This window comes from Ambystoma mexicanum, chromosome 10 (assembly GCF_040938575.1).
Source record: "Ambystoma mexicanum isolate Mex_15411 chromosome 10, UKY_AmexF1_1, whole genome shotgun sequence".
NCBI lineage: Eukaryota > Metazoa > Chordata > Amphibia > Caudata > Ambystomatidae > Ambystoma > Ambystoma mexicanum.
Genome location: NC_090932.1, coordinates 1,018,674,257 through 1,018,699,874, shown reverse-complemented (window position 1 = coordinate 1,018,699,874; position 25,618 = coordinate 1,018,674,257). Strand labels below are relative to the sequence as shown.

Sequence of the window (25,618 nt, the reverse complement as noted above, 5' to 3'; positions counted from 1 at the left end):
GGGCAGCTGAACACCTACTTCAAGCTAAGAATCGCCAAAAGAAGTTCGCTGATCAACACCGAGCAAAGGCCCCTAACTACCAAGTGGGAGACAAAGTCTGGCTGGCGTCTAAACACGTGTCCATTAAAGGAGCCCGAACTTTCCGTCCAAGATACCTGGGTCCATTCACCGTCACCTCCGTGATAAATTCTGTGGTGGTCAGACTAGCTTTAACGTCAAACATGCAAATTCATCCTGTGTTCCACGTGTCTCTCCTTAAACCTGTTCAACCTGGGACCTGGGTAGCAATGCCACCGCAGCCAGTAGTAGTCGCCGGGGAGCCAGAATTTGAAGTCAAGGACATCCTAGATTCAAAGTACGTCAGATCCAAATTATACTACTTAGTAAACTGGAAGGGGTATAGTCCACAAGACAGGACATGGGAGCCTTGTGAGTACATCCATGCACCTCGCTTGCTTAGACGATTTCATCAAAACCATCCAACCAAACCAGGACCAGACAGAAGAGCCACCTTGAGAGGGGCTTTGGGGGTGCTGGGGGGGGGGGAAGAGTGCTGTCATGATTCCTGCCCCTCATGTCACCAGCCCTCCAAGATGTCAGGCTGGAGCCAGGCCACAATCACTTACATGGCCCTCAAGGGCCTCTCCATCCCTCCAAAGACCCACTTGGAGTCAGACTTGGCGCTTGTGGCACCAGACACACTCACTCCCATGGGATAACATTGGGGATTGGACTTGTAGTGCATTGATGGGGACAAGATGGATGCCCCCACATATTTCAGTTCCCAGAACTGCATGTGCTGTCTAGTCTTTTGGGTGTGGTTCAGCCCAGAGACACCTGGGATACCCAGAGACTATTTAAGCCACACCCAGGCTGAGAAACATGCTTGGTGTTTTCTGCACCTGCAGTGTGACACTCACCGTGTTCGGATCGGTCTCCAGTAGGCCTGCATCTTTCTTCTGCGCTCAGCTCCTGCAAGAACAAGAACACCGTTAGGAACAGCCTTACCTTGCGGCGCTTCTGCCCATCATTCATCGCTCCTTCTGTTCTGCGGGCATCTTCGGCGGTGGCATTCCCATCCCGGCACACCGCTTCCTAAGGAAAAGGGAAAAGAACAGAAAAAAGGCATTACTAAGCATCCTGCAAATCTTCCCTTATTTTTAAATACTGTACAAGCTTCAAACACTTACCTGAATCCCAGCCGCTCTGGGGGAACTCTGTCTCGGGAACTTCTCATCCATCTGCAAGCGGGAAAAGACACTCCAGGTTAGCGTGGAAACATCTAGAGGCGTTGCATACCGCGCTTACCCACCGCATTTGTTCTTCATAACCGGCATCCACGCTGAAAACATCACGGCACCTAAAAGACACAGAAAAAGAACTCAGTTCAATGCAAATACGAAAGGGGTGCATCGCGCTCTCACTCACCTTCAGCGCTACTCATCTCAGCAGCACGCCGCCATCCCCGGACGCCGGCCATCATCCAAGAAAGGAAAGGAACGAAGTTAGAGAACTGTTCAAAAGACTCATTATACTTACCTGTCGGACTCTTGCCAGTGAAGTAACTAGGCAGCAACGAGCCTGTATCAATGAACATGCCCCTGCGCTGAAAGCAGGACGGAGAGCACCCTATCCAAGAAAACAAGGTGAGCTGTGGATCAAAGGGAAGGGTTGGACCCCAGGGAAGAAGGGGTTCAAGCACACAGAGAAAGTAGGGAGTTAAACTCTAGCAATCCTGTGTTTCAGGCCCAGTCCCCAGTCGAATAGCCTCCAGGGAAGGGTTTGAGGTCGTAAGAGGTCAGAACAGACTGAGTGACGTCCCCGTGGATACCTGGCAAGCGTTACAGCAGGTACCCTTTGTCAATTGTGTTTGTTTGTTTTGTAACAAACACTGACCTGATTTCATTCCATTAGTGGTGTATTCATGGTCTGCTTAAATCAATAAAAAATGTGGTAATTTTTTTTATTTTCTTCGTATTAGGAATCCTGTGACTTGGTTGTAACGATGTAGAGACCAACATATCCAGCTATCAAAAATGGGCAAGTGCTCAGTGGACATCCCATGATGAATGTCCTACTAATAGTGTGATAGTGACAGAAACATGTTGGGCTGACTTTTTTTTGCACACAAATTGTCCCATTGTAGATTTTGTCTTTTGACCAGTGGTGGATGAATATTATTTGGTAATGCGTGTGTATTCGTGTTGTGTGTTTTTTGTGGGTTTTATACATTTTTGTACAAGTTAATTTTTGGGGGAATAAAGTCAAATGTTCATTTTATGTGTATGCTATTAGATTAATCTTTTCAGGATTTAGCATTTTAGGAGAACTGGTCACCAGTATTTTTGTTGAATGTTTTCTTTTCTCTTCTCTCTATATATGTGTATATCTTCTTCCACCACCTTGCTTTCTTCTTGCCCATTCAAGTTCAACAACTTGTCTTTCACACTTGCTTTGTCACTTAGTTTATAAGTATTCATTATTAGACATTCATTTTGTTCATTAAGGCTTCTTAGCATGTTTCACTGCTTTCACAATATCACATAATTCGCTTTCCACTCATGCTGTAATTTCACATTGTTTTCATATCTTTAATTCAGTATTCAGTATATGCCGTTGTATTTTCCAAAATACTTGACAACTAGTTCATGCGTCAATAGTTTCTCATTTGGGTTCCAAACCCCATTCTCATAAGTTTCTGTTTGTTTGTTAACATTAAATGTCCAATTCCCGCCACTGGAGTACCCGGTACGGCTATTCCCTGTCTCACACTCACCGGGGCTGGTCTGCTCTGCTCAGAGTCTTCTTTCTGTTCTCACTGTTCTTTGTCCCTCCCGGGTAGGGTATGCACTGGGAGCTCCAGCGAGCAAGGGTTGCTGTCCGGAAACCTTCTTGCAGCAGACCATGGCGGTTAGGTTTCCTTGTTCCCCAGCTCCAACTCGGAACACGCAGCTCGGATAATTGCTGGGGCTCTGGTCCTCTCACGGCACGCTCGGGTCACAGTCTCTTTCCCACTTGCTGGAAATACCCAGCTTTCTCTCTCCCAGTCCTGCTCCAACCGGCTCCTCGTCTTGCAGCTGCCACCTTCTCTCCAGGCAGGTTCCCCCTGCTGTGTTGCTTGAGCCTCCTTTTGAGCAACTGTGGCCCTTCAATGGTTGCAGGTGCGAGCAGTTTGCCTAACCATAATTATACCAATTACATGGACATGCCTGATCCTCCATAGGCATCTTTCTTGTCTCAGTACCACAGTGGTGAAACTGACGAGAAGTGTGCATTACTCCTAGTTGCCTCTTCCTCGTCCCAGTCATAAAGGTACATGATTGTGGGACATTGTGTGTACACGGAAGGGATAGAGACTGAATGACATTGAGTATTCCTCCTAGTTGTTTACTTTCTGGTTTGGCATATCTTTGAGCTGTCTAGGAATCAACATAAATGTTTTGAAGGGGTTTTATCTGGCCCATATAGAGAGAGGTCCTTCATGGTGTTCTCTTTTTAGACCTTTTATAATAAGGGTGTTTCCACTGGTCATTCCGAAGGGAAGGAAAGGGGGTCTGTTGTCAGGACCCTATAAATGCGATGGGACGGAAGGTTCATCATGAAAAGGGAATGGGGAATACCGGGTCTCACCTAAGGACATCCTCCCTCCATTCCCCAAATCTCCTCCAAATAGGTGATCCAAGCGATGGCCTTTCTCTGGCCATCTGAGCAGAGGAAGTTGGGGAGAAGGAAGTGAGGACTCCCTCAGGTTTCTCACAGTGGGCTCTCACCTAAGCTTTAGACGGTCTGCCATGAATCCTCTGTAGGCTCTTCAAGTTCTGAGTTGAAGAGGCTTCTCTAATGGTGCAGAAGTAAGAAATTGACATAATGGTGGCATTGTGACTGCTACAAACCTTTATTGTATCCAAAAGAAAAGGGAAAACCCTACCTATACCTAATACTAAGAGGGGTTTCCCTGTCTAAGGAACCCGTCAGAATGACCAACATAACACAATGGTGGACACTTATTAACTCCTACTTCTTTCTCTAACACTTTAAACACAACTATAGGTAAACGTCTCTGCTGGGTCCAGAAGAATGATCTTCTTCTGGGCAATAGGATTTATTGTTCTTTTGAAACTGGCCAGGTGGAGTATTTCCATTCCCCTGGTGTCCCTGTTTGTCATGTTCCAACAATACCAGAAGGGATGATACCCTCCCCCGGGTTCCTCCCAAATATTCCACAACACCAGAGGGGATGACTCCTTCCCCCTGACTTCTTTAAAGTGTTCCACAATACCAGAGGACATTACTCCCTCCCCCTGGCTTCTTCACAAATGTTCCACAATACCAGAAGGGATCACCCCCACCCTTGCGTCTTCTGCTTCCTTACTTGTTGGACCCCTTCTTTGCCAAGTGTCATGGCGAAGAAGAGGTATGATGCTTCTCTTAGTTCCCAAATCTCTGTATGCAGTCCACCTGGTTTACTTCCTTACCAGGCACTGTACCTAGGACGAACCACAAGAATATACTGGGTTGCTTTTATGTGTGCGGGTCCTAGACTCGCACTGTATGTCTTTGAGGCACAGACCACCTGGTACACTCTTCTGCCAGGTAATGTGACTTTGATGAGCAACAAGGATGCTTTTGTGGGTGTGGCTCCCAGTCTTGCACTCTCTATCTTCTTTGCACAGTCCATCTGCTATACTCTCCTGCCAGGCACTCTGACTATGAGGAGTGATGAGGATGCTCCACCATTTTGAAAAAAGTACTTTGATTTCTATTAGGGTCCCTGACCCTTATTCCTGGGCTACTTTCTTCCTTCCCCTTTCTTCGCCACTGGCTTGGGGCCTTAGTGTCTCCCCTTCCACCCGCAGACCTTTTCTTGCTGTCTGCAGTGGTTCTGGGGTTTTCAGAATGCTTACGATCTGCTGTGGGGCCTCTCAGTGTCTTCCACCGTTGTGCTGCTGCTCCGCAGTGCAAATCCTTTTCCAGCTGGCGTGGCTCCTGCCTCCCACATTCACCGGTCTTCAGGGAAACCTGGAGCTGCTTCTTCTCAGCCTCCTAAGTAGTATTTCAACACTGGAGCTGCTTTGCACCGGCTTGCTCCAGTCTCGACGTCCTGGTCTACCTTCTTCCTTCTTCTCCCGTGTTCACCTTCACGGTTCCCACAGAGATGGCTTGATGGACTCTTAAGAACTTCTTTGATTTGTATACATACACAATGTCTAATTTGCTCTTGTTGGACCCACGGGGTGCTCTTCAGCACTCTGCACCCTTTCTTCGTCCTAGGATCATCATGGTTACTCTTTATTGGGTCACAGATGTTCTTCCTCGCCCCAGTTCTGCAGTGGGTCTCACATGGGTAGTCCTTACTCTACCTCCTCTCAGTATAAGGTAGAGTCATGGAATGGTCTACCCTACATAGACATTTTGAGGTGTGCGGGACTATGTTACCCATCACAGGGTCAGAGGGTAATGGAGGTGGTAAAGGGGTGGATTGGCACTGCATTCTCCCTAAAATGTCCTCCCTTAGCTCATAAGTGGTTCCCCTCTCCATGAGATCCTTCCATGATGCACCCCCCCCCCCATGGGGACTGTTGGACTGTGGTCGCATCGCCCTGGTCCCATGGGAAGGGCCCCACTCTGTGGGAGAAGGGACATCCAGGGATTTGTCACACTTCCTAAAGTTTGATTGGTACGAATGGCACTTAAGACAGAAACAGGTTTCCTGCATGTGCACCCCATTTACCTGTGATGGCAAACCATGTTTTCTGCTATTGACTGTCATGGCAAACCATCTGTTCTCCTCGGGACTGTGATGGCCAATCATATCTTCCCCATCAGGCAGTGATGGCTTGCCATGTGTTACCCAGTAGGATGCAATGGCTTACCATGTGCTCCACATTTGCTCCGATTACATGGGACAAGGTTCTAATCAGGCTTTGATGGCCGGCATAGGTTTACTTACAAGACTGTCATGGTCTACCCTGAGTTCCTCGATGGGCTGTTATGATCTGCCATCAACTCCTCAATGGGCGTGATCGAATGCCAAAGCTTCCCAATCAGGCTGTTATGGCCTGCCATGTGTTTTCCAGTGATGTGATTCACTGTGATTGGTTACTCGAGAGATGTCATCTGTGAGATGATCTCCAAAGCTTTGGTAGATTGCTTTTGGTTCTGCAGTGCTACAACCCATTTTCCTGAGTCCTCCAAAGAGGTGATGACCTGCCACGTGTTGCCTTTACCTGGGAAAGGCTGCAACACATTCCTATGGGTAAGAGGGTGGGGATGCTTGGTGCAACAGACATTCCTTTAGATTGATAAGGTGTGCACAGGTTCTACATGGCTAGAATGCACTGTCAGGTTTACTATGGTTGAGGTAGCTCAGGGTTCTCAATGGCAACTATAGGCTGCTGTATTTTAACCAGGCCTGTGATAAGCTACCTCTTTTGTTATAGTCATCCAGAGTGGTCATTTTCACTGAGGGCTCTCGGCTTCTCGAACTTCCACGGATCCTGCGGTTCAACTCTGCTCTGCCTCTCCATAGCATTCTGACGTCAGGGGTTTTCCCCTGTGTACTGTTCTCTCTCCTCTATTCTGGTCCACTCGTCCCACTTTCATATGAGTTTCTTCTTAAAGGGGTATTCCCTTTGCCTTCAGACAGCGTGCTGGATTCAACATTGCCTTTAGTCAAACAGAAGAAGGATACAGTGTTTTTGATGGAAGGCAGTCTCATACAGACAGATAAAGTGTCCTGCCGAAGTAGTTCCCTTTGGGAATGTGAGTCCTTGTCTCCTATGGGGAAGTCATTCCCCTTAGGAGAGTGAGTTAGTTAGGCGAGAGTAGTGAGCCTGCTTTGCAAACACCCTGCTTAGGGTTGATGCAAGTGGGACCTCACCGGGAGAGAGAGACTCTCCCTTTGGGGACAAGGACTTCTGTTCCCATGAGGATCTCCCTAATGCCCTCCATATGTGTCCTACATGGAATTATCTAAAACTCCAAATCAGCACAAGTTCCGAGTACGCTTAAGTACACAACAAGACCAAGAGAAAGCAAGAGGCACAAGCAGGGGAATGCCCCTGTAAGGAGAACATCGGAGGACAGCAGAGCCAGCACAGCCTGTGAGTTTCCGAATTGCTTCGTAGAGGAGCAAGAGACGCTGAAGGGTCAGCTTGTTAGGACACGACCCAATACACAGTCCTTGTGGCAGCGATGGAGGCAAAGACATCCAAACTGAGTCTTTACCCCCTCAAGATGGCACTTCATTAACTGTACCTTCTCATAGCAATGTTTTAGCCTTCATCCAAGATGGCCGCTGCCGTCCATCGCCCTGGCGACAGTATGCGCTGTACAGCGTACTTTAGAGGACCGGGAGGTAAGGTTGTTGCATTGCTTCGACCCGCATTAGAATTGCTGCTACGCCCCCCGCTTTGGTTTGAATTGCCTTGCTCCTTGATCGGTTGCGGCTCCTCTGACACCCTCCCTGTCCTACCTCCTCCGGGTACCTGGCTTTGCTCGGTTGGGCTCCTCCCTTCTTGCAGCCTTCTCTTTCCTTGGATCCTGGCTCCTCCTGTACCTGGCATCCAGTTATCCTTGTTGTGTCTGGCTTCGCTGGGTCAGGTTTCTCCCTTCTCGCAGTCAGTCACACTTCCTCTTTCTCCGTCTGGATCTGTTCGGGATTCGCTTCCCCCTTCTCACTCGCCTTTTTTCCAGTCCTTCCTTCCCGTTCCCTGGTCTGCTTTCTTCTCTGCATTCGCATTGGGTCTTCCTTCCTTTCCTCTCATTTGCTTCCATTTCGGGTTCTCCTTCCGTCCTTTTCTTTTCCTCATGGCTTTCAACCTTTCTCCATCCTCAATACCTTTCATCAATGACTGTCTACTCATCTTTGGACTCAAAGACCTCATCAAAGAAGCAGGATTGAACAAACTGAACTGCCGTTTTTTTTTTTTGCCACAGTGGTTTCCCCTTATTTCTGGACTTGGCCTGGTGATTACTCTCCTCCTAGATTTCTCGTTCAGGTGGCAAGTGTTTACCAAGGCTTCGTCCTAAAGCATCTGTCAGAGGACTCACAACTCGCCAGCTGCAGACCAGGCCAGTCTGTAGTCTCAATGTATTCACAGTTCTCACAGTAAGCAACGCCCAAAAAAGAACCACAAAAATAATCATCATGGATCAAATACAGCAGGTCCTTGCTGCATTGCAAGACTTCACACAAGAATTTCAACATCTTAAAAATGAAAACACCACTTTGCACCAAATTGTGGCTGCTGGACCATCACATACTGAATTACCTCCTTCACTTATGTCAGCAGGAAAGGTTGATGGCAATCCTAAGAAACTAAAGGAATTCCTAGAATCATGCATTGTCCAATTTACTCTAAAACCTTTGTTCTTTCCTACCGATCAGGCTATGGTTTGTTTTTTGGTTTCCAATTTGGCCGGTGGTGCGCTGGCCTGGGCTACTCCTTTGCTTCCTATTCAGCCTTTGTAAACTGTTTACAGTCCATGTTTGGCCATCAGTAGGTGACCATAACTTCACAGGAAAACCTCTTGGATCTTAAACAAGGATCTCTGGAGGCTCGAACCTATATAACAGTATTTAAACAAATGGCTGCCAACACGATTTGGCCTGAACACGTATTGGTGACTTTATTCCGTCGAGGCTTGTCGGAAGAACTAAAGGACAAGGGGCCTCATTACGAGGTTGCCGGTCCGGAGACACCGGTACCGGTAAGCTTGCCGGTACTGTTGTTTCCGGAAGAGGAAACTATGAGTTCTGCGAGCGGGTGCCTTTCCGCCCGCCAGGTCTGATATTTTCCAGATCCCTTTCCTAACACAGAATACATGTCTCAGACATTTTATCCCCATCGAGCATCTGTGAGCTACCTGGGCTGTATCTTGTCTGAAACAGGTGCATCAATGGATCCAAAAAAGTTACAAGCCATTGTACTCTGGAAAGAGCCCAAATTGGTTAAAGATATCCAGAGGTTTCTTGGTTCTCTAACTTTTATCGAAAAACTCATTCCAAACAGCACTGATTCTCAGACTTCCCGACCAAACAGAGCCATTCCATTTGCAGACTGATGCGTCCAATGCTGCGACCGGAGCTGTACTGAAGCAAAGATTTCAGGCTCAGATCGAGCAACCCGTTGCCTTCCTGTCTAAAACATTAAACCCATCTGAACGGAACTATACAGTGTTGGAGAAGGAACTTTTGGATATTAAGAAAGCCTGTATTGAATGGCGACATCTTTTGCTTGGGTCCAGACATCCTGTTACCATACGCACCGATCATCGCAACTTAAAGGTCCTACAAAAACACAAGTGTCAAAACAGCAGGCAAGCTTGATGGGCATATTTTTTTACTTTTTGATTTACTATTCACCTTTCGTCAGGAGCAGAAAACCACATGGCGGATGCCTTATCCAGAATGGACTCTGATAACGACACTCCCACATCCAAAGAGTTGTTACCTAAGGCTTCCTTTTTGTTCGAGGTCTCTACCTTTCTTCAGCGATTACGACAAGCCACCCTTCTGAAGGATCAGCTGATCCAAGAAATCATGAAACAACTTTACCTTAAGAGGAGAATGGATTACTGTATCATAATCAGGCTTTCTTTGTACCCTCCTCCTCACTTCAGCATACAAGTCCAAAAGATGTGTCATGATCTCAAATCCGCAGGACATTGTGGAGTCAGAGTCACTCAGGAAAATATCAAACGATACTTTTTGTGGCCAAATGTACTAGCGGACATAGAGGAATACATCATAGCCTGTACTGTTTGTCAACAGAATAAAACCCTGCAAAGGCTTCAGTTGGGGAAGTTGCTGCAACCTGCCCTACCGACGTTACCTTGGGAACACATCAGCACAGACTTTATCGTGGCTCTCCTCTCTCACAAGACCAAACCACCATAGTGGTAGCTGTGGATTCCATGACTAAATTGGCACATTTCATAGGAATACCTAAGATCCCCAAAGCACAAGTCAGGGTCAAGGTATTCCTTCAAATCATTTTTCGGCTTCACGGTTTACCAACTACCATTGTTTTAGACGGAGACCCGCAATAAACCTCCAATTACTGGAAACACCTATGTAAATTGTTGGGAATACAAAGGGCTTTAACCTCAGGATTTCACCCTCAATCCAATGGTCAGACGGAATGCCTAAACCAGTCCCTTTAACAATAGTTGCGATTTTTTGCTTCCGCTTCTCAAGATAAATGGACCTCCCTACTGCCTTAAGCACAATTTGCTTATAATAACTCGCTTCATACAGCCATTGGGGTTAGTCCTTTTTTCTGTTCTTATGGCTTTCATCCAGCTTGTTTCCCTTCGACTTCTCGAACCTCTGACAAGGCACCGTCTGTGGGTGAACTGATGTTCACGGTACAAAAAGGTCACACTGATGTCCTATGGGTTTTGACTGAAACTAGGATGGCAAGTAAAAGGAGAGCTGACTTGAGGAGAGCTGACTTGAAAAGACTTCCTATACCTGATCTCCAGGATGGGTCTCTGGTCTGGTTTTCAGCTCGTTACTTACCCAAGCATCTGGTACCATCAAAACTCTCTCCCTGCTTTTTTGGACCTTTCAAAATCCTCCAATCCGTAGGGCCGTTCGCCTTCAAACTTAAATTGCCTCCCGCCTGGTCCAGAATTTATCCCATCTTTCATGTTTCTCAGTTAAAACCATACATTGAAGATCCCTTCAAGAGGGGAAATCAACAAATATCACCTCCTGTGGATACCCAGTCTGGACCGGAGTTTGAAGTTCAAGCAATTTGCGATTCACGTTATTGCAGGGTTCAGTTACAGTACCTTTTGGACGGGAAGGGTTATGGATCATCAGATCGCACATGGGAGCCTGCTACTGCTGTCCATGCCCCAGATCTTCTCCGTCAGCTTGCACCCTTGGAAACCAGGACCGTTGCCTCATCGGAAGGGGGCATACTGTTAAGACTTGTCCCAATATATGGTCCTTGTGGCAGCGATGGAGGCGAAGACATCCAAACTGAGTCTTTACCCCCTCAGGATGGCACTTCATTAAATGTACCTTTGGTTCTCCTGGCGACGTTTTAGCCTTCAACCAAGATGGGTGCCGCCGTCCGTCACCATGGCAACATTACATGCTGTACAGCGTACTTTAGCAAGCCGGGAGGTAAGCTTGTGTTGTTGCTTCGCCCAGTTAGGATTGTTGCCAGGCCCCACCCTCCCCCGCTTTGGTTTTGAATTGCCTCGCCTTGCTCGATTGCTGGCTCCTCCGACACTCTCCTTGTCGTACCTCCTCTGGGTACCTGGCTTCGCTGGGTTGGGCTCCTCCCATCTGGCAGCCATCTCTTTCCTTGGGTCAAAGCTCCTGCGGTACCTGCCTTCCAGTTATCCTTGTGGTGTCCGGCTTCACAGGGTCAGGCTTCTCCCTTCTCACAGCCAGTCACGCTTCCTCTTTCTCTGTCTGGATCTGTTTGGGATTCACTTCCCCATTCTCACTAGCCTTTTCTCCAGTCCTTCCTACCCGTTCCTGTTCTCCGGTCTGCTCTTCTCTGCATTTGCATTGGGTTTTTTCTTTCCTCTCGCTCTCTTCCATTTTGGGTTCTCCTTCTGTCGTCTTTTACTTACGGCCTTCAACCTTTCTCCATCATCAATACCTTTTGTCAAGGACTGCCTACTCATCTTTGGACTCAAAGGCCTCTTCAAAGAAGCAGGACTAAACAAACGTAACTAGAGGTTTTTTTGCCACAGTGGTTTTCTGTGCTTGGCCTGGTGATTACTCTCCTCCTAGATTTCACGTTTGGGAAGCAAGTGTTTACCAAGGCTTCGTCCTAAAGCATCTGTCAGAGGACTCATGACTCGCCAGCTGCAGACCAGGTCAGTCTTTATTCTCACAAACCTCACAGTTCTCACACAGCGTGTATGAGGAAGTAGAAGCTCGGAAGAACAGAATGGAGAGTTTGGTGGTGACGTGACCGCATAGCAGCATGGTGGACAGGCTGTCCCCTCAACTATGCCAATACCACCGCACAGATGAACCGACTCACGGGCCGAGCACCCGTAATGACATTGGGATGCTGGGAAGAAGGAAAGATGTCTGAAGTGAATGTGACGGAGATCAAACAGAGAAATGAAGAAATGGAAGAAGAAGGTCCCACGGTCCTACGGGCACCAGAGATGTGCCACCTCGACACTGGAGGTAAAGTGGGAATGGAAATACCGGGAGGCATAAAGGGACTCATTATAGAATCTCGGATATATTTGTTCGTCCCAGTAGAAATACTGAGACTGTGAAAATATTGAACTGTATGAATGTGATAAAGAGGAGCACAGAATCTACACAGTGGGAGAAAAATAAAACAGGAGCATTGCTACCTCGGGAAAAGGGTAATTGCGTACTAAAGACCCAATGGGATCAATAGGATAGACTGCCTACAAAGAAGTCCTTTGAAACAAAAAGTTGAATTGCAACTGTATAGAAACCCAAACTCTCAGAGAAAAATGCACTACATCAGAACTCTTACAATACTGCAGGAAGGAGAAAAGGATTTCGACCAGAACTAAGCAACCATTAAAAAAAGGAGATAGGAAGACTATCAATCCTGTCAGGGAGTTACAGCAAACAACACAAAGGACCACGGGAGACTATTTGAGAATTGCATAATAAGAAGAAGAGAAGACAAGTGCAGAAGCATAACCAACAGGAGAAGAGAGACGTTCTCCTGACTTTAGTTGATTATAAAAGTGGTAGGGTATGTTACGTTAGTTTTGGAAGGCGCACAGTTTTCTTTGGACATTCATCCACGACTGACGTGCACCTTAGTTAGTAAAGTAGGTAGCGAAGCCTGATAGTGATAGTGAAAGATAGGCATTCTTTAATGAAAACACATTAAAAATGTCCTCAGAGTGTACGCGTCCTTCTACTGATCCGCCACACAGTGTACAATGTTTGTCTGTTCCAACTCTCTCTCTCTCAGCAGGGTCGGCCAACCTAGAATTCAAATCCCAAAATGGAATGTTTCTTCATTCCATTGCTTTCCGAGTGGAATATGGGAACTCTGACTAGGACTTCACTTCCGAGTATGCAATATTTTTTTGTTATGTTTTTTCTACAAAATATCATCAATGTTATGGTGGGTATAAAAAAGCATGAACAAATCTTCTACCTTTAATGTGCGAGTACTGTTAGAGAAGAAAAGGCCTTTTGAATTAACACGCCACACGTGCCAACACACCACCCAACAGCCATCCTTGGAAGTTTTTGCCTCCAGTTCCGAGCCACTGAGCAATGCATTGTTTGCTAAACATATAATCACAATGATGTCACACTATATTGCTTGGATGATGCTTAATGGGAGCAAACTGTGTATATGATTGTCTGCATCCTTGAGATCTGTCCGTTTTGGATTGATAAAGCAATGTATAAAATAGCATTACGCTGAAAGATAAAGATAGGTTTTAAAAATCATGATTTCGTGATAATCTGCATACACACAGTGCATTGCTCAGCTGCTCTGAACTGGAGGTGAACTTCCAGGGTGGGCAGGATGGGCATGGATTTAATCTATGACAGAGTTGTGATACAGTTTTTGGAACAGTAGTTGAAGGTGTGGTTGTCCATCACCTTTCGGATCTGGTTCTTTTCTTTTGAAAATACTTCTACTCTCGCTGAGAAACACTCCGCTTTCCTCTGAGGTAGTGCTTTGGTTGAATGCATGTTTCAAGACGAGATCCTCTCAGTGAGTTGTGAAGAATTCAGGGGTAAGAGGTGCCTCTGGAATTTTAGTGGGATGTGTGGGTCCCATAAAATCACAAGGAAAGGGTGTTGCGTTTGGCACCTAGCAGCTGGGGTTGATGGATGGTCACCAGAGCCAAAACCTATGGTTCCTCGCTCAGTGGTTCCCAGGCTCTCCACCTCTTCTGGACTTGGATAGGAGATCTGTTTTATTGATATTGAATTTCTACCACGCTCCTACACAAGTGTTTCAGAGCGCGACAAGGCAAGGGAGGGGAACAGGGGAGAACAAAAACAGCGATCTTACTGGGCCCATTGACATTGAGAACACGCAAGTGCATAGGAGTGGGGGAGGGGAAAAGTGCATGGAAGGGGGAGAAATGGAAAGTGAGAAGCAGAGAGACAGATGAATAATAATAAATAAATAATAAAGGCAACAAACAGTGATAGTGTAGCCAGCAATTTGCAAGTGCTAGGTTTAAGGCAGAAAGACAGGGTAGGTCTGATAAGTGCAGGAAGAAAAAGGGTGGGGGGCTGTTTGGGTACAGATACAGACCCCAGTGCAAGGGGTGGTCCGGAGGCAGTGTGGGAGGGTGGCAGGATGAGCAGGTACCTGGGCCCGGAGGACAGAGGATGGCCAGGTGCACGGTGACAAGAGAGAACAGATTAGCAGGGGAGAGGGGGAGTGAATGCAGAAGAAAAGAGGAAAGTCTTGAGGTGCTTCGGGAACTGGAGATGGTTCTCCTCAAGTTTTAGAGTGGCAGGGAGGCTGTTCCAGAGGGAGGCCCCAGCCGAAGGCAGATCTACCCCTAGCTTGTTTCTTTGAAAAACAACTGACCCCGAGGGAGTTAGAGGTAGAGGAGTGAAGAGCTTGAGAGGGGAGGTATTTGCGGAGGGATAGTTGAAGGTTTTTTGGGCGCAGGCCCCAGCAAGCCTTGTGGAAAATGCAGAGTGTTTTGAATTTAATCCTTGCATCCACTTGGAGCCAATGGAGAGATTTCAGAGCTGGAGAGATACGATCCCAGGGCTTGAGGCCAAGGACAAGTTTTGCAGTCCTGTTCTGGATTAGTTGCAGAGGGCGGAAAGTAGAGGCAGGTAGATTTAGAAAGAGGCTGGTACAATAGTCCAACCTAGAGAGAACCAGAGCTTGGGATACCATGAGCTTCTGGGGGAAGGAGAGGAAAGGCAGAGTACCTCTGGGGAGGTGCAGTAGGAAATTTGACTTTTTAGAGACCTCAGAGATGTGGGCAGAGAAGGAAAGGGTGGAGTCCAAGATGACCCCAAGGTTCTTAGCCAAGTGTACATATTAACTTGGCCACCTTATCCCTACTCTGTACTTAAAAGGAATACAGTAATGCCCATTGTATGCTGAAAGTCTTCATTAAGAACGACAGCTCAACATTGATGAAGTTCTTCAGCTCTGACCTAGATTGGGGTGAAATCCTTCCATAGAAGGCAGTGGGGAGAGTGATACATAGATCGATTTCATCTCAAATTGCTACACCACCTTTACTGGTAGTGTTCATATAATGGACATCACATCTGACTCCCAAGTCACCTGTGACTTTCGAGACGTGAGGAGTGGGTGCAGGAATTAGTATAGTAAGTTAATCTTTATGTTTTTGTCTAACCCCAACCAATGTTGTCTCAAAACTTCTTGTCCTCTTACTCTCTTCCTTCAATGATTTTTTTCAGCTCACCTTTTGCTTTTTTACCTGGTGTATCTTTATAATTCTTTTCATTCCTCTCCCTCCTACGCTGTCTTTTTCTCTTTCCTGCTTACCTTCTCTCGTTCCTTTGTTTGAATGTCTCTCACACGCTGTCTGACCCATTTTGTCAGCTTTCTTCTCATCTACTTTTTTGCATCCTTTCTCGCTGTGTATTCCACGTCTCCCTCCAATTGTTCCACCTTCTCTCACTGTGTCCCTCTCCATTTGCCTTTCTCTCAACTCATCCCTCCTTTCTCCTATCCTGTTGAACTCTCCCTTTTACTCCTATCACCTCCTGTCTTTCCCCCATCTCGCACCTCTATCTTCCTCTCTGCACCCACCCTCTTCCCAACCCTCTGCTTTCTCTGGCAGGTGTGTGGTACAACGACCTGGTGCAAGTGGCAGCCCATGAGATCGGACATGCTCTTGGACTTTGGCATTCCCGCGACACGCGAGCGTTGATGCACCCAAATGCCACCTACACGCGAACACGCCACATAACGCAGGATGATATTTGGGGGATTCAGCGACTCTATGGTAAATGAAAACATCTGGAAATTCTAAAGTCTTGCATGGGTTTCATTGTGCCTCAAGCTGCCATCTTGAATTTGGCTCCCTACCAAAATTGTCACTTCCAAAAAAGGTGATAAAATACTGACTAGTTGTCTTCTGCGACTGTGATCATCTGGAAAGGGTAAAGACAGAGCAACAGATGTGATCTACTTAAAGTCTGGTAAAGCCTTCAATATCATCAAATAGCACAGATATGTTGAACAGCCAAAAGATGGGAGAAAGGTTGACAGACTATGTTGAGAAATGGCTCATTGATGAGCAGCCAAAAGGGCATGTAAGTGCTTTCTGAAGCAAAGGAGGCGACGAGTAGGGAGCCAGAAACAGCGGTTCTTGGACCACTGCTCTTCAAACACACCATTAGCTGTATGTCTAAGGAGCTGATGAGTAACCCTTATCAGTTCACAGAAACGTGACAGGTCCAGAAATGAGGGTAGGGTGGTGGTTGCTTTCAGTGTTTATGCTATATGAGGGTGGTTGTTTGGTAAGGCCAAATGGTATTTTACTGTTAATTTGAGGTGTACGTGAGTGAGTATTGCATTAGTCATTTGAGGAAAGCATGAGTTTATGCTCTTTTGTGTGGTAGGATTGGCGAGGGCTTGACACCCTTGACAGTTAACATGTAAAGGAATGAATTGTAGTGGTGATCTGGTCTTTCAATGGTTATTCATCAGGTATGCTGTTCCTTACTCCTCCCCTACTGCAGGTTGTCTTGACCGGAAACGGCAGTGTGGATCATGGGCTCAGCTGGGCTTCTGCACCTCACGACGGCTCTTTATGAAGAAACACTGTGTAAAGACTTGTGACTTTTGCTCTGGTGAGTGACCCGGATTTTTTTCGACTCCCATCCACCTTCTCTGCAAACCCTCCCTACCTCACCTTATCACTGGTAACTCTCCTCCCTCTTTTCCTCCCTCCCACAGCTTGCTCCTCTTTCCTATCCCTCCCTCTTACACATCGCCACTCCATGTTCACCAATGTAGTCCCACCTTCCCATTCCGCTACTTTAGCCATTAATCCCTTCTCAAACATGTTCTCACTTTTCCCCTCCTTCCTTGTATCCATGTTCATCTCTTCTGCATTTTTTAAACCGATTTTTACTTGTCTTTATGTGGCCATCACTAGCCCAGCCACCATTCTTCCATCCAACCCATTATATTTGTTCCCACCCTTCTTTCTTCCACTCCATCATCCTTGCACTTTACTCGAATTTCTACTTCTCTTCCAGGCCCCATGCATTCTTCCTCTGCTCCCCTGCTCGCCCACCTGCCCTCCGTATTATATCCTGTACACAGGACAGCTCTTTCACCCACGATCCTTTCAGCTATGCAAATAAATTACTTGCATACATGATGGATGCCTGTGCAGAATAAACCATCTCAGAACTATGTAAAAATCGCAAGGCTCCAAATGTACAACTGTTTAAAACAAGGACGTGCATCTAAGAATTTAAGTGCCTCAGTGAAAACAAAAACGTTTTAGAAATATCCTATATATCTAATGACAATACCGTGGAACATCATACGCATTGTAGAACAAGGTTGTGCATCCACTGATTGGCCCATTTGATATCACAACCATTTTAGAACATTGCTGTGTTTTCATTGTGGAACTCCAGACATTACACTGTTGAATGTTAGGTCGTGGGTGTGTTTTGACATCTCTGAGAGAAGGACAGCACTATTTGCAACCGTGCAGCAGGGTTGTATGTGCAGTGGCACTGGTTACGTGTCATGCCTTGATGGCACCATTTGACTCACCGAAGTGTTAACAAATGCTGCTGGCGCCCACTTGCATAAGATCCTCGAAGACAGATCCACTACAGTGAAATGGACCACTGGCATGCTCATTTTAATGGGATTCGTGCACTGGTGTAAACGGGTGGACAAGAAGACTGGCAGAGTCCAGTCACAGTGGGCTTATCATGCCACTCGCATTGCGCGATGTGTGGGTCGATTTGTCTTCACTTGCTTTTCAAGTCCTTTACAACTCTGAAAATCTTAAGCTCCCCATCATACTTTTGATTGCCTGCAAACAACAAAAATGTCCCAATTCATTATTGCTAGAACATTCCCACGGCTCCTAAAGCTACATTTTGAGCCCTCGGTCCATGTATCTTTGTCTCCAAATCTTGCAACGCTCCTAGTAAATACTCACCTGGAACCTCCTAAGATCTTTGGTGTGGCAAACTGTTGAGCAGGTCTTGTGAATTCACTTGCTTCGGAGGTCTTCCTTTTCCAGTGATTTGCTTGCTCCCCCCACCCTGGAATCAATTCTGGGCAGAGTCTGGGGCATCTAGGTTTAGCGACCAGACATCTTTAAGGATTCTGCATTCCACCTAAACCTGCAAAGTATGAATGAATATCAAGACAGAGAGTTACTAACTGTAGAACAAAATCATCTAAAAGGAAACCCAAACTATAGAATTCAATCAGTAGCCAGCATTGAAAAGTGGATTAGCACTGCCCTGATTCATGGAATTATTTGCATCTAAAGCAACCATTCTGCCAACACATCCCCATTTGGCAAACTGTGATTTGCAGGCAGAATGGCACGCAAATCCCCGTTTTACATGCAAATAATTCCATGAATCAGGCACAATGAAGAACCTGGAATGGAAGAATTAAGGCAGACTGCAGCCTGTAAACATGTCCAGCATTCAATAGGCAAAATTAATTGACTGGAGCCAGGGAGGATCAAGGTTCAAAAACGACAAGCAGAAAACAGCATCAGTAGGAAAATACCGTGCCTAAATCGAAGCAATTTCAGGATATGGCTTGCCTGGCATGGCCCTTTTTATACCATTCATAAAAGCAGAGATGGAAGCATCTCTTGAAGCGGCAGAAAACCACTCTCTCTGTAGATGCTAGAGAGATGGAAGCAGAGCAGTAGCCTGTGTAAGGAACTCATGGTGGCAACAGTAAAGATAGACACGTGATCACAGTTCAAGGGTGTTTATTAAATTGTAAATGCAGGGTGGAAAAATGTCTAACCTTAACATAAATCTAAGATGGGAGCAAGCTTTGTCCATAAAATGAAAAATAAGGCAGTCCTTGTGGGATCTTATCAAAGCAAAAGGCCTATACTAAAAAAAAAAAAAAAAAACCGTTTGCCAAATCCTTTACAACTAATTACAAAAGTGTTTACAAATAATAAGTCAGGATGTGATTGCCGGGGGTCTCACTTCCCCCAGGTTTTGAGCACGAGGCAAAAAGAGTATCTCCTGAGCACAGCTGACGCTCAAGTTTTCCCAGCACGAGCCGACAGTTTAGTACCAATTATCAGGCACTTCGATGGATGTCTCTTTTCAATAAACAGTATTTTGCCTTCGAGGGCCTGATGCATTCAACAAAACAAACAACAAGTCCCTTTCCAAATGGATTTTGCGGGATGCCTTTCACCCCTGGATCTCCCTCGGTCAGGCTTGGACCCCTAGGCTTCCCTCGATCGGGCTGAGGCCTTTCTCTTGGGATTTCCCTCTGCAGGGCTAGGATGCAAATGCCAAGGGTGGCAATCCACTTCCCCTGGTCTTACAACACTCCTTGTATTCACAAATCTTAATGTCTTTTCAAACATTTCACTGTTGACATCCCTCGGTCGGGTTCACTTCTGTAACACTCTGGGACTTCAGGCTTCGCCCCTTCTTGTTAGCATCCCTTCACCGGGTTCATTCTTGCCAACCATTGCAAAACACTGTTCATGCACTAATTTCACCAAGCGGGATTAATTTCCCTTTGCTTCATAATCATCTGTCAGTGAAAGACTTACGACTGTATAGAGGATTTTACAAGACCACTGTATGACCACTTTGACCACTTTTCGCCTTTTCCCAAGGCCTTCTGGTTACGGTAGTTTCTACCATCGGGTAATCGCCCAGGGTTTCCTGCGTGAGTACCCACGTGGTGCCAGACTCCTCTGTTGCTGGTTTTCCCTCTTTCTCATCAATAGCTCCTTAAGCCTTTCACAGTTCAAATGAGCCGTTTGCTACTTTTCGTTCAACACAGTTCGGTTTCTCATCGACTCTCCCCTCGACTTACCAGCTGTGATGAACCGCTTGGCTTTCTTTCTCTTGGCAGTCAAGGTTGGTAGCACAGAGGCAAGCGGCTCTCTCCTGCTTGGTAATCAGCGGAGGAGAGTCTTATATACCATTGACATCTGCTGCACAACACTCTGGCTATTGTTTGCGGTTTTATGATTCACTCTGCAGAGGCTTCACAAGCCTTGGTCGAAAAGGGCAAGGTCACTTCTCTCCTTGTCACCCTCTCGGTATGCACCGTCTTTCTCCTCCTCTTGAGCTACCATGCTGAGTTAGCTCCAACGTTGTGTGGTCTGCCTTGCTCATTCTGTTCTCTTGTGCTCCACCTTTTATCCCTGTGGGGAAGGGAAAGGGGCGTCAGGTGTGTGTGATTCTGGTCAATTGCCTAACTTTTCCTGACCTTTGTATTGGGACATGTCAGAAAAACGGCTCTGGTGTTAGTCCGTTGTCTTTCGTGTTGTGCTAAAGTGTTCATGCCGGAAAAGGGGGAGTAAGGGCAGTGTTTTTGAATATCCTATGTGGTATGATGGGTTAAAGGTGTTGAAAGAAGGGGGATACTGCCTGTCACCCATCAGTGTCCCACTCCCCAAGGACCCCCCATCCAGGTGATCCTCCCTCACTGGTCCTCACTGGTCCACCCTAGGAACTGGATCCAATAGCGATGGCCGTGTCCTGGCCACCTGGATGACAGATCCCCGGGGACTAACTAGGGAGACACCTTCAGGCTTCTCACACCTGGCATTCAGTGGCACACAGGTCTGGGTTTGAATAAATGAACAACACGTGTATGCCACAGACCTGTGCTTGCTTTTTCTTTAGAACAATCCCCAGGAAAGAGGGGTTGAGTAGGGTGATGACTCTAGTCATTCCGTGAGAAATAGGTACCCTATTCACTCTGACCCAACCCAGATCCCAAGAGTTCTGAGAAATTCATGAGGCCATTTGACATCTTGAGACTCAAGTAAAGCTTAAGTTGCTTGAGACAGCCAAGCACCCAGCGTATGCTAGAAAGTTGCCCGAGACCCCATTGCATGCCGCTCTTCCACAGTCCTACCAGCTTTTCAGATGCATGACCCAGTCACTTGGTATTTGTAGAACGCAAACTGCTATTATTATGGCTATGTAGAAATGCAGTTGTTTGCCTGGCAGTGCACTTCTTTCGAGAAACCTCCCAATGTATCCAGAGTACAAGCGGTTTTCCGCATTTTTCCAAATTCTGCCCCCCCCCCCATCTTCCCCTGGATTTGGTGTTTTCTTTTACCACAAAAAACGGCACCCACCCCATCCTCCTCAAACCCACTCCACCCCCAACATATACTTTACCCCCAATTTACCATCGACCGGTTTGTGGTTAAAAAAAAATACAGCAAAAAGGTATTCAGCAAAGTTGCTATTCCACAAAAGTGATGTATCATGTAAGGGTGCACAAGTATGAGTCTGACACAGTGGTGGCATGGTGATTGGCAAAGACTTTTATTCAGAAAAAAATGAAGTGAATCTGTCCCTAACTCTAAGAGGGGTTTCCCTCCCTCCACCCAGGAACAAATGAATCGGTCAGAATGTCCAAGTAAATAAAAAGTCCACCGTTGTGTCAAAATGCCTACTTCTATCTCACTTGTAACTAACTAATAGGAAAAGGGTAGTGGATCTTCTTGGTCCAGAGGAATGACTCCTACTTCTGGACAATGAGCCACAGTTCCAGTCGTAAGGGGAAATTCACCTGTGAGAATGACCCCCCTCCCCCTTACCAGGTCTCAGTTCCTTTCTTAGGAAAATAAAGTTCCAGTTTGTGGTACTGTAAGGTTTCAGTTTCAATTTAAAAGAGAAAGTTCCTACTCAAAGAACATTCCTTATTGACCATAGTTTTGTTACACTATTGGGTTCCTGCAGAATGCCTCCCATCTCCGGGTATTTGGTTCTCAATGTTCTCACAGTGCCAGGGGAAGGACTCCCTTTCCCCCGGCCTTCTTCCATCCGATTGGCTTCATGATACACACTCTTTGGGAAAAACCCCAGGAGGTATTGCTTCCTTCTCCCAAGGTCCCTTCGCTTCACAGTTCACAAGGGCTGGGCGGAATGACTCCCTTCCCCCAGACCCTGCTTAGACTTTAGCGGGAATGCTAGCGGAAATGCCTCCCCTTCCCCTGGCTTCTTTGCCCTTTTTGGCTTTCATAATCCACAGTTTAATATTACCAATGAAATGCCTCCTTTCCCCTGTCTTGAATGGCACTTCAAAAGTTCACACTTCACATGACCTCCCAGTCTTATCGGTGCAGGTCCCCGACCTATGTATTCCTCCTGTCTTAGTGCAGCAATCCTGGTTCACTATCCTGCCAGGTACTGGGAGTATGAATATGACTTGGGTTGATCTTCATAAAAGGGTGTGGGTCCCAGACCAGTGGGATTCTCCCCTTTGGGTGCTGCAGACCTGGTTCACTATCCTGTCAGGTACTGCGACTATGAAGATTACTTGGGTTACTCTTCATAAAAGGGTGCAGGCCCTGCTCTGTGTTCGAATGCTTGTCAGCCCTTCTGGAGGCCCACTAACCTTCCCGGCAACCCGGGTACCTGAAAGGGGCTTCCCAATGTTCTTTGGTCGGTAGCAGGCTCTCCTCTGTCTCCCTTTGGGCCTCTCGCGACCCCTGCTGCTTTCTGATGTGCTGCAGTGACTCTGCAGCATTTCGTTCCTCAGGGGTTATGTATCTCCTGTTGACTGTGTTTTCCGCTGCTCCTTGTGTCTTGACGCCTGCTTCTCCATGGCTCCGGTAGGTCTCTCCATGCAGGACTGGATAGGGACAGCTCCGCCTGCAGGGCAGGGTCCCCAGCAATGACTTCTCCTGTTCTCTGCTTCCCATCTCGCTGTTCCTCCAGGGAGGGCTTGTCTACCCTTCCGGGTTTCACTCTTCAGGTTTGAATGGGCTCTGCCCAATCAAGAGACTGTTAATTCACGTTCTGGTAAGTGCTCTCTATGCTTCCACAATTCTTAGTCCCAGTACTGATCTTGAGTTCTTCCATGGAGTCAATTGATCCCTCTCGTCTCAGTACTTAAGGGATACATGTCCCTTTAGGAGTCCAAACTCTTCCTGTTCGTAGTACTTCCTATATTGGTGGTATGACAAAACATATAGGAACACCAGGAAAAGTGTTGATGTAAGGGGTAGGAAGGAGTGTCAGGGTTAGGCGAGTTATGGGGGATACATGTTCTCCCCAGGTAGTCACTAATCCCCTATGAGACTTCCCTCCCCATGAGATCCACCCGCTGAGTACCACTAGGGGAGAAGTTATATCTGGGGATTTGTCACAATACCCACAGAGAAACAAGTTCCAATAATATCTCAGGAGTTATAATTGGCATGCCTAATGGCCTCTTTGTATCAATCTACACCTTAAGGAAGCCATTTTACTACACCTCGAAAGTCTTTCTTCTTTTTCTTGCTCAACTTCCTGTTTGTTTTCACACAAAAATAAGCCCAGTGTTTCTCTTCTTCTTGCAGATGCAGTGGAGGCTCAAACCTCTTTGTCATCCTCAAAAATCAAAGTGGAGACCAGATACGTTCCCAAGGGACGCTCAGTGACATTCCGATGTGGACTTGTCTCTTCTGGACGTCTACTCAGAGTCAGGTGAGAGAAGATAAGGGTCTCTATCTGGCAATCTCTTGAATATTGTAAGAGTCCATGATTGTTTAGACAGTCAACCAATCAGAAAAAGCACTGTGTACACTGATGTATTTGTAGGAAATGCACAGGTGAGTTACATTTGGGCTGATGAGTTTAATGGAAAAGCAAGAGCAGAATGTATGATGTCAGGCCTTCAGGGATGTTGTTCATATGCAATACAGGTTTCTCAAGCCCACAGGCACAATCATACCTCTCAATGTGTTTCTATGGAGAGTGCTGAGGATGTTTTCGGGTTGGCTGAAAATTTTGATCAGGGCAAGTAGCATTTGTATGGTGAAGATGGTTTGAAGCCGGGTGGCAACCTTCCAAATAAGGGTGATTTGGCTTGTGGGTGAATGTGGGCAAAGTGGATACTTTGTTGGGAAAACACAGTGGTACTGAGTAGCCTATCATTAATGGAGAACACTACCCTAGCCTTCCACTGTGGACGGCTTATACATCACCCGGCATTGGCATACAAGAAACAGGAGGGGAGAGTGCGTGCTCTACAGCATGGAAGAGGTCTGGCCTACAAAATCTCCTAGAAGCTGACACACTTGAAAGCTTTGAGACTGTTGAGTTGATCACTTGCTATGTAATATTTAGGTCATACGTTCAAACACCCACAGGGCCAGTCCAGCCTTTTATTCATTTGAGGTTGATTAAAGGTCTTATGAATCAGGGTAACTGTGGTAGTAAGCCATATATATATATATATATATATATATATATATAAATAAAGGCAAGCTGTTATTTAAGCAATAAGCAGGGGGGGGGGGGCATTACCAGTTGCGTGGGGTGAAGCTAATTTAACTCAGCGGACGATCAAGACTTCAGCTCCCTGGGATGGCAGGCATCGCGAGATTCCAAACGGAGCCTTGCTGCGGTTTTGATCGTCCGCGGGGGTAAATTAGCTTCACCCTGCACAAAAACAGTTTCCCAGCAACGGTGGATGACAAGAACAGAAAAATACACAGTAGATCGGGCAAATAGACTTGACAAGAACAAGAAGCATGTTTCATACATCCAAAAGAGCAAGAAGATCGAGCTGGACAACCCGCCAAACCTGATGAGAGAACGGACTGACTGCATGCCACAAATCCAAGAAATCAGTCCTGAAGAAGATAATAATTAATAATGATAATAATTAGGCATTTATATAACGCTACGAACCCTCAGGTATCTGAGCGCGGCTTATTATTACCCATGGTGTGTGGTGCTCATTTATCAACCTCGGAAGGATGAAAGGCTGAGTTTGATCCCGCCGGGATTCGAACCTGCGTTAACATGCTCTGCACGGATGTCAAAGCGAGCGCTCTACTCGCTGTGCCGCTTGACCGGCTGATGGCTCAAGAAAGAAGTCATTTAACCCAGTCGATATGATACCTTATAGATGGCTCTGAACCAAGAGAGACACTTGTATAAAAAATAACTACGATTACTGACCAGAGCCTAAATGATAGGGTAATAGGTCTTGTTTGCACTAGTTATGCCCATTTGAATCATGATTTGAGAAATGCAATAAGGAGCACCATGATTCTATGAAGCTAATGAAAGCATAAGTATTGACTCATCAAGCATTAAGGCAAACACTGAACTAGAAAGGCGAAACCTTTGGACCGCCTCTTTTTACATTGTTTTGTGTAATTTACCGTATGGACAGGCCAAACACACCTCACGTAGGGTGAATAAAAACTAGAAGGTATTATACCGTTTACAAACAAGTCCCACTTGAACTGTTGACCATTCCATCACACAAGTATGGGAATAACCTTTCCCTATTGTGTTTTTATGATTTTTAGGTTGTAATGCCCTTAGTGTAGCATTGAGGCTAGAATTCTCCTATCCCTTTTAGATAGGCGTTACACCAGCGCAACCCAGGGCGATAACATCACAAAGGGACAGAGTGTTCTTCCGACCAGGGTGAGTGATAGGGAACAC

General features: G+C 46.4%; 1 protein-coding gene and 1 long non-coding RNA gene across 2 annotated transcripts in view; one reads left to right on the top strand and one right to left on the bottom strand.

Annotated features, from left to right (window-relative positions):
* LOC138491945 (uncharacterized) overlaps positions 1-25,618 on the bottom strand; it is a 120,821-nt gene that overhangs the window by 20,271 nt on the left and 74,932 nt on the right. The window contains exon 2 of the long non-coding RNA XR_011276110.1: positions 18,142-18,328. This is a non-coding gene — a long non-coding RNA (uncharacterized lncRNA). The remainder of the gene's footprint in view (positions 1-18,141; positions 18,329-25,618) is intronic.
* LOC138491944 (matrix metalloproteinase-23-like) overlaps positions 1-25,618 on the top strand; it is a 214,425-nt gene that overhangs the window by 169,398 nt on the left and 19,409 nt on the right. The window contains exons 5-7 of the mRNA XM_069618826.1: positions 15,787-15,951; positions 16,691-16,801; positions 23,515-23,641. Coding sequence (XP_069474927.1) covers positions 15,787-15,951; positions 16,691-16,801; positions 23,515-23,641 — 403 coding nt within the window. The remainder of the gene's footprint in view (positions 1-15,786; positions 15,952-16,690; positions 16,802-23,514; positions 23,642-25,618) is intronic.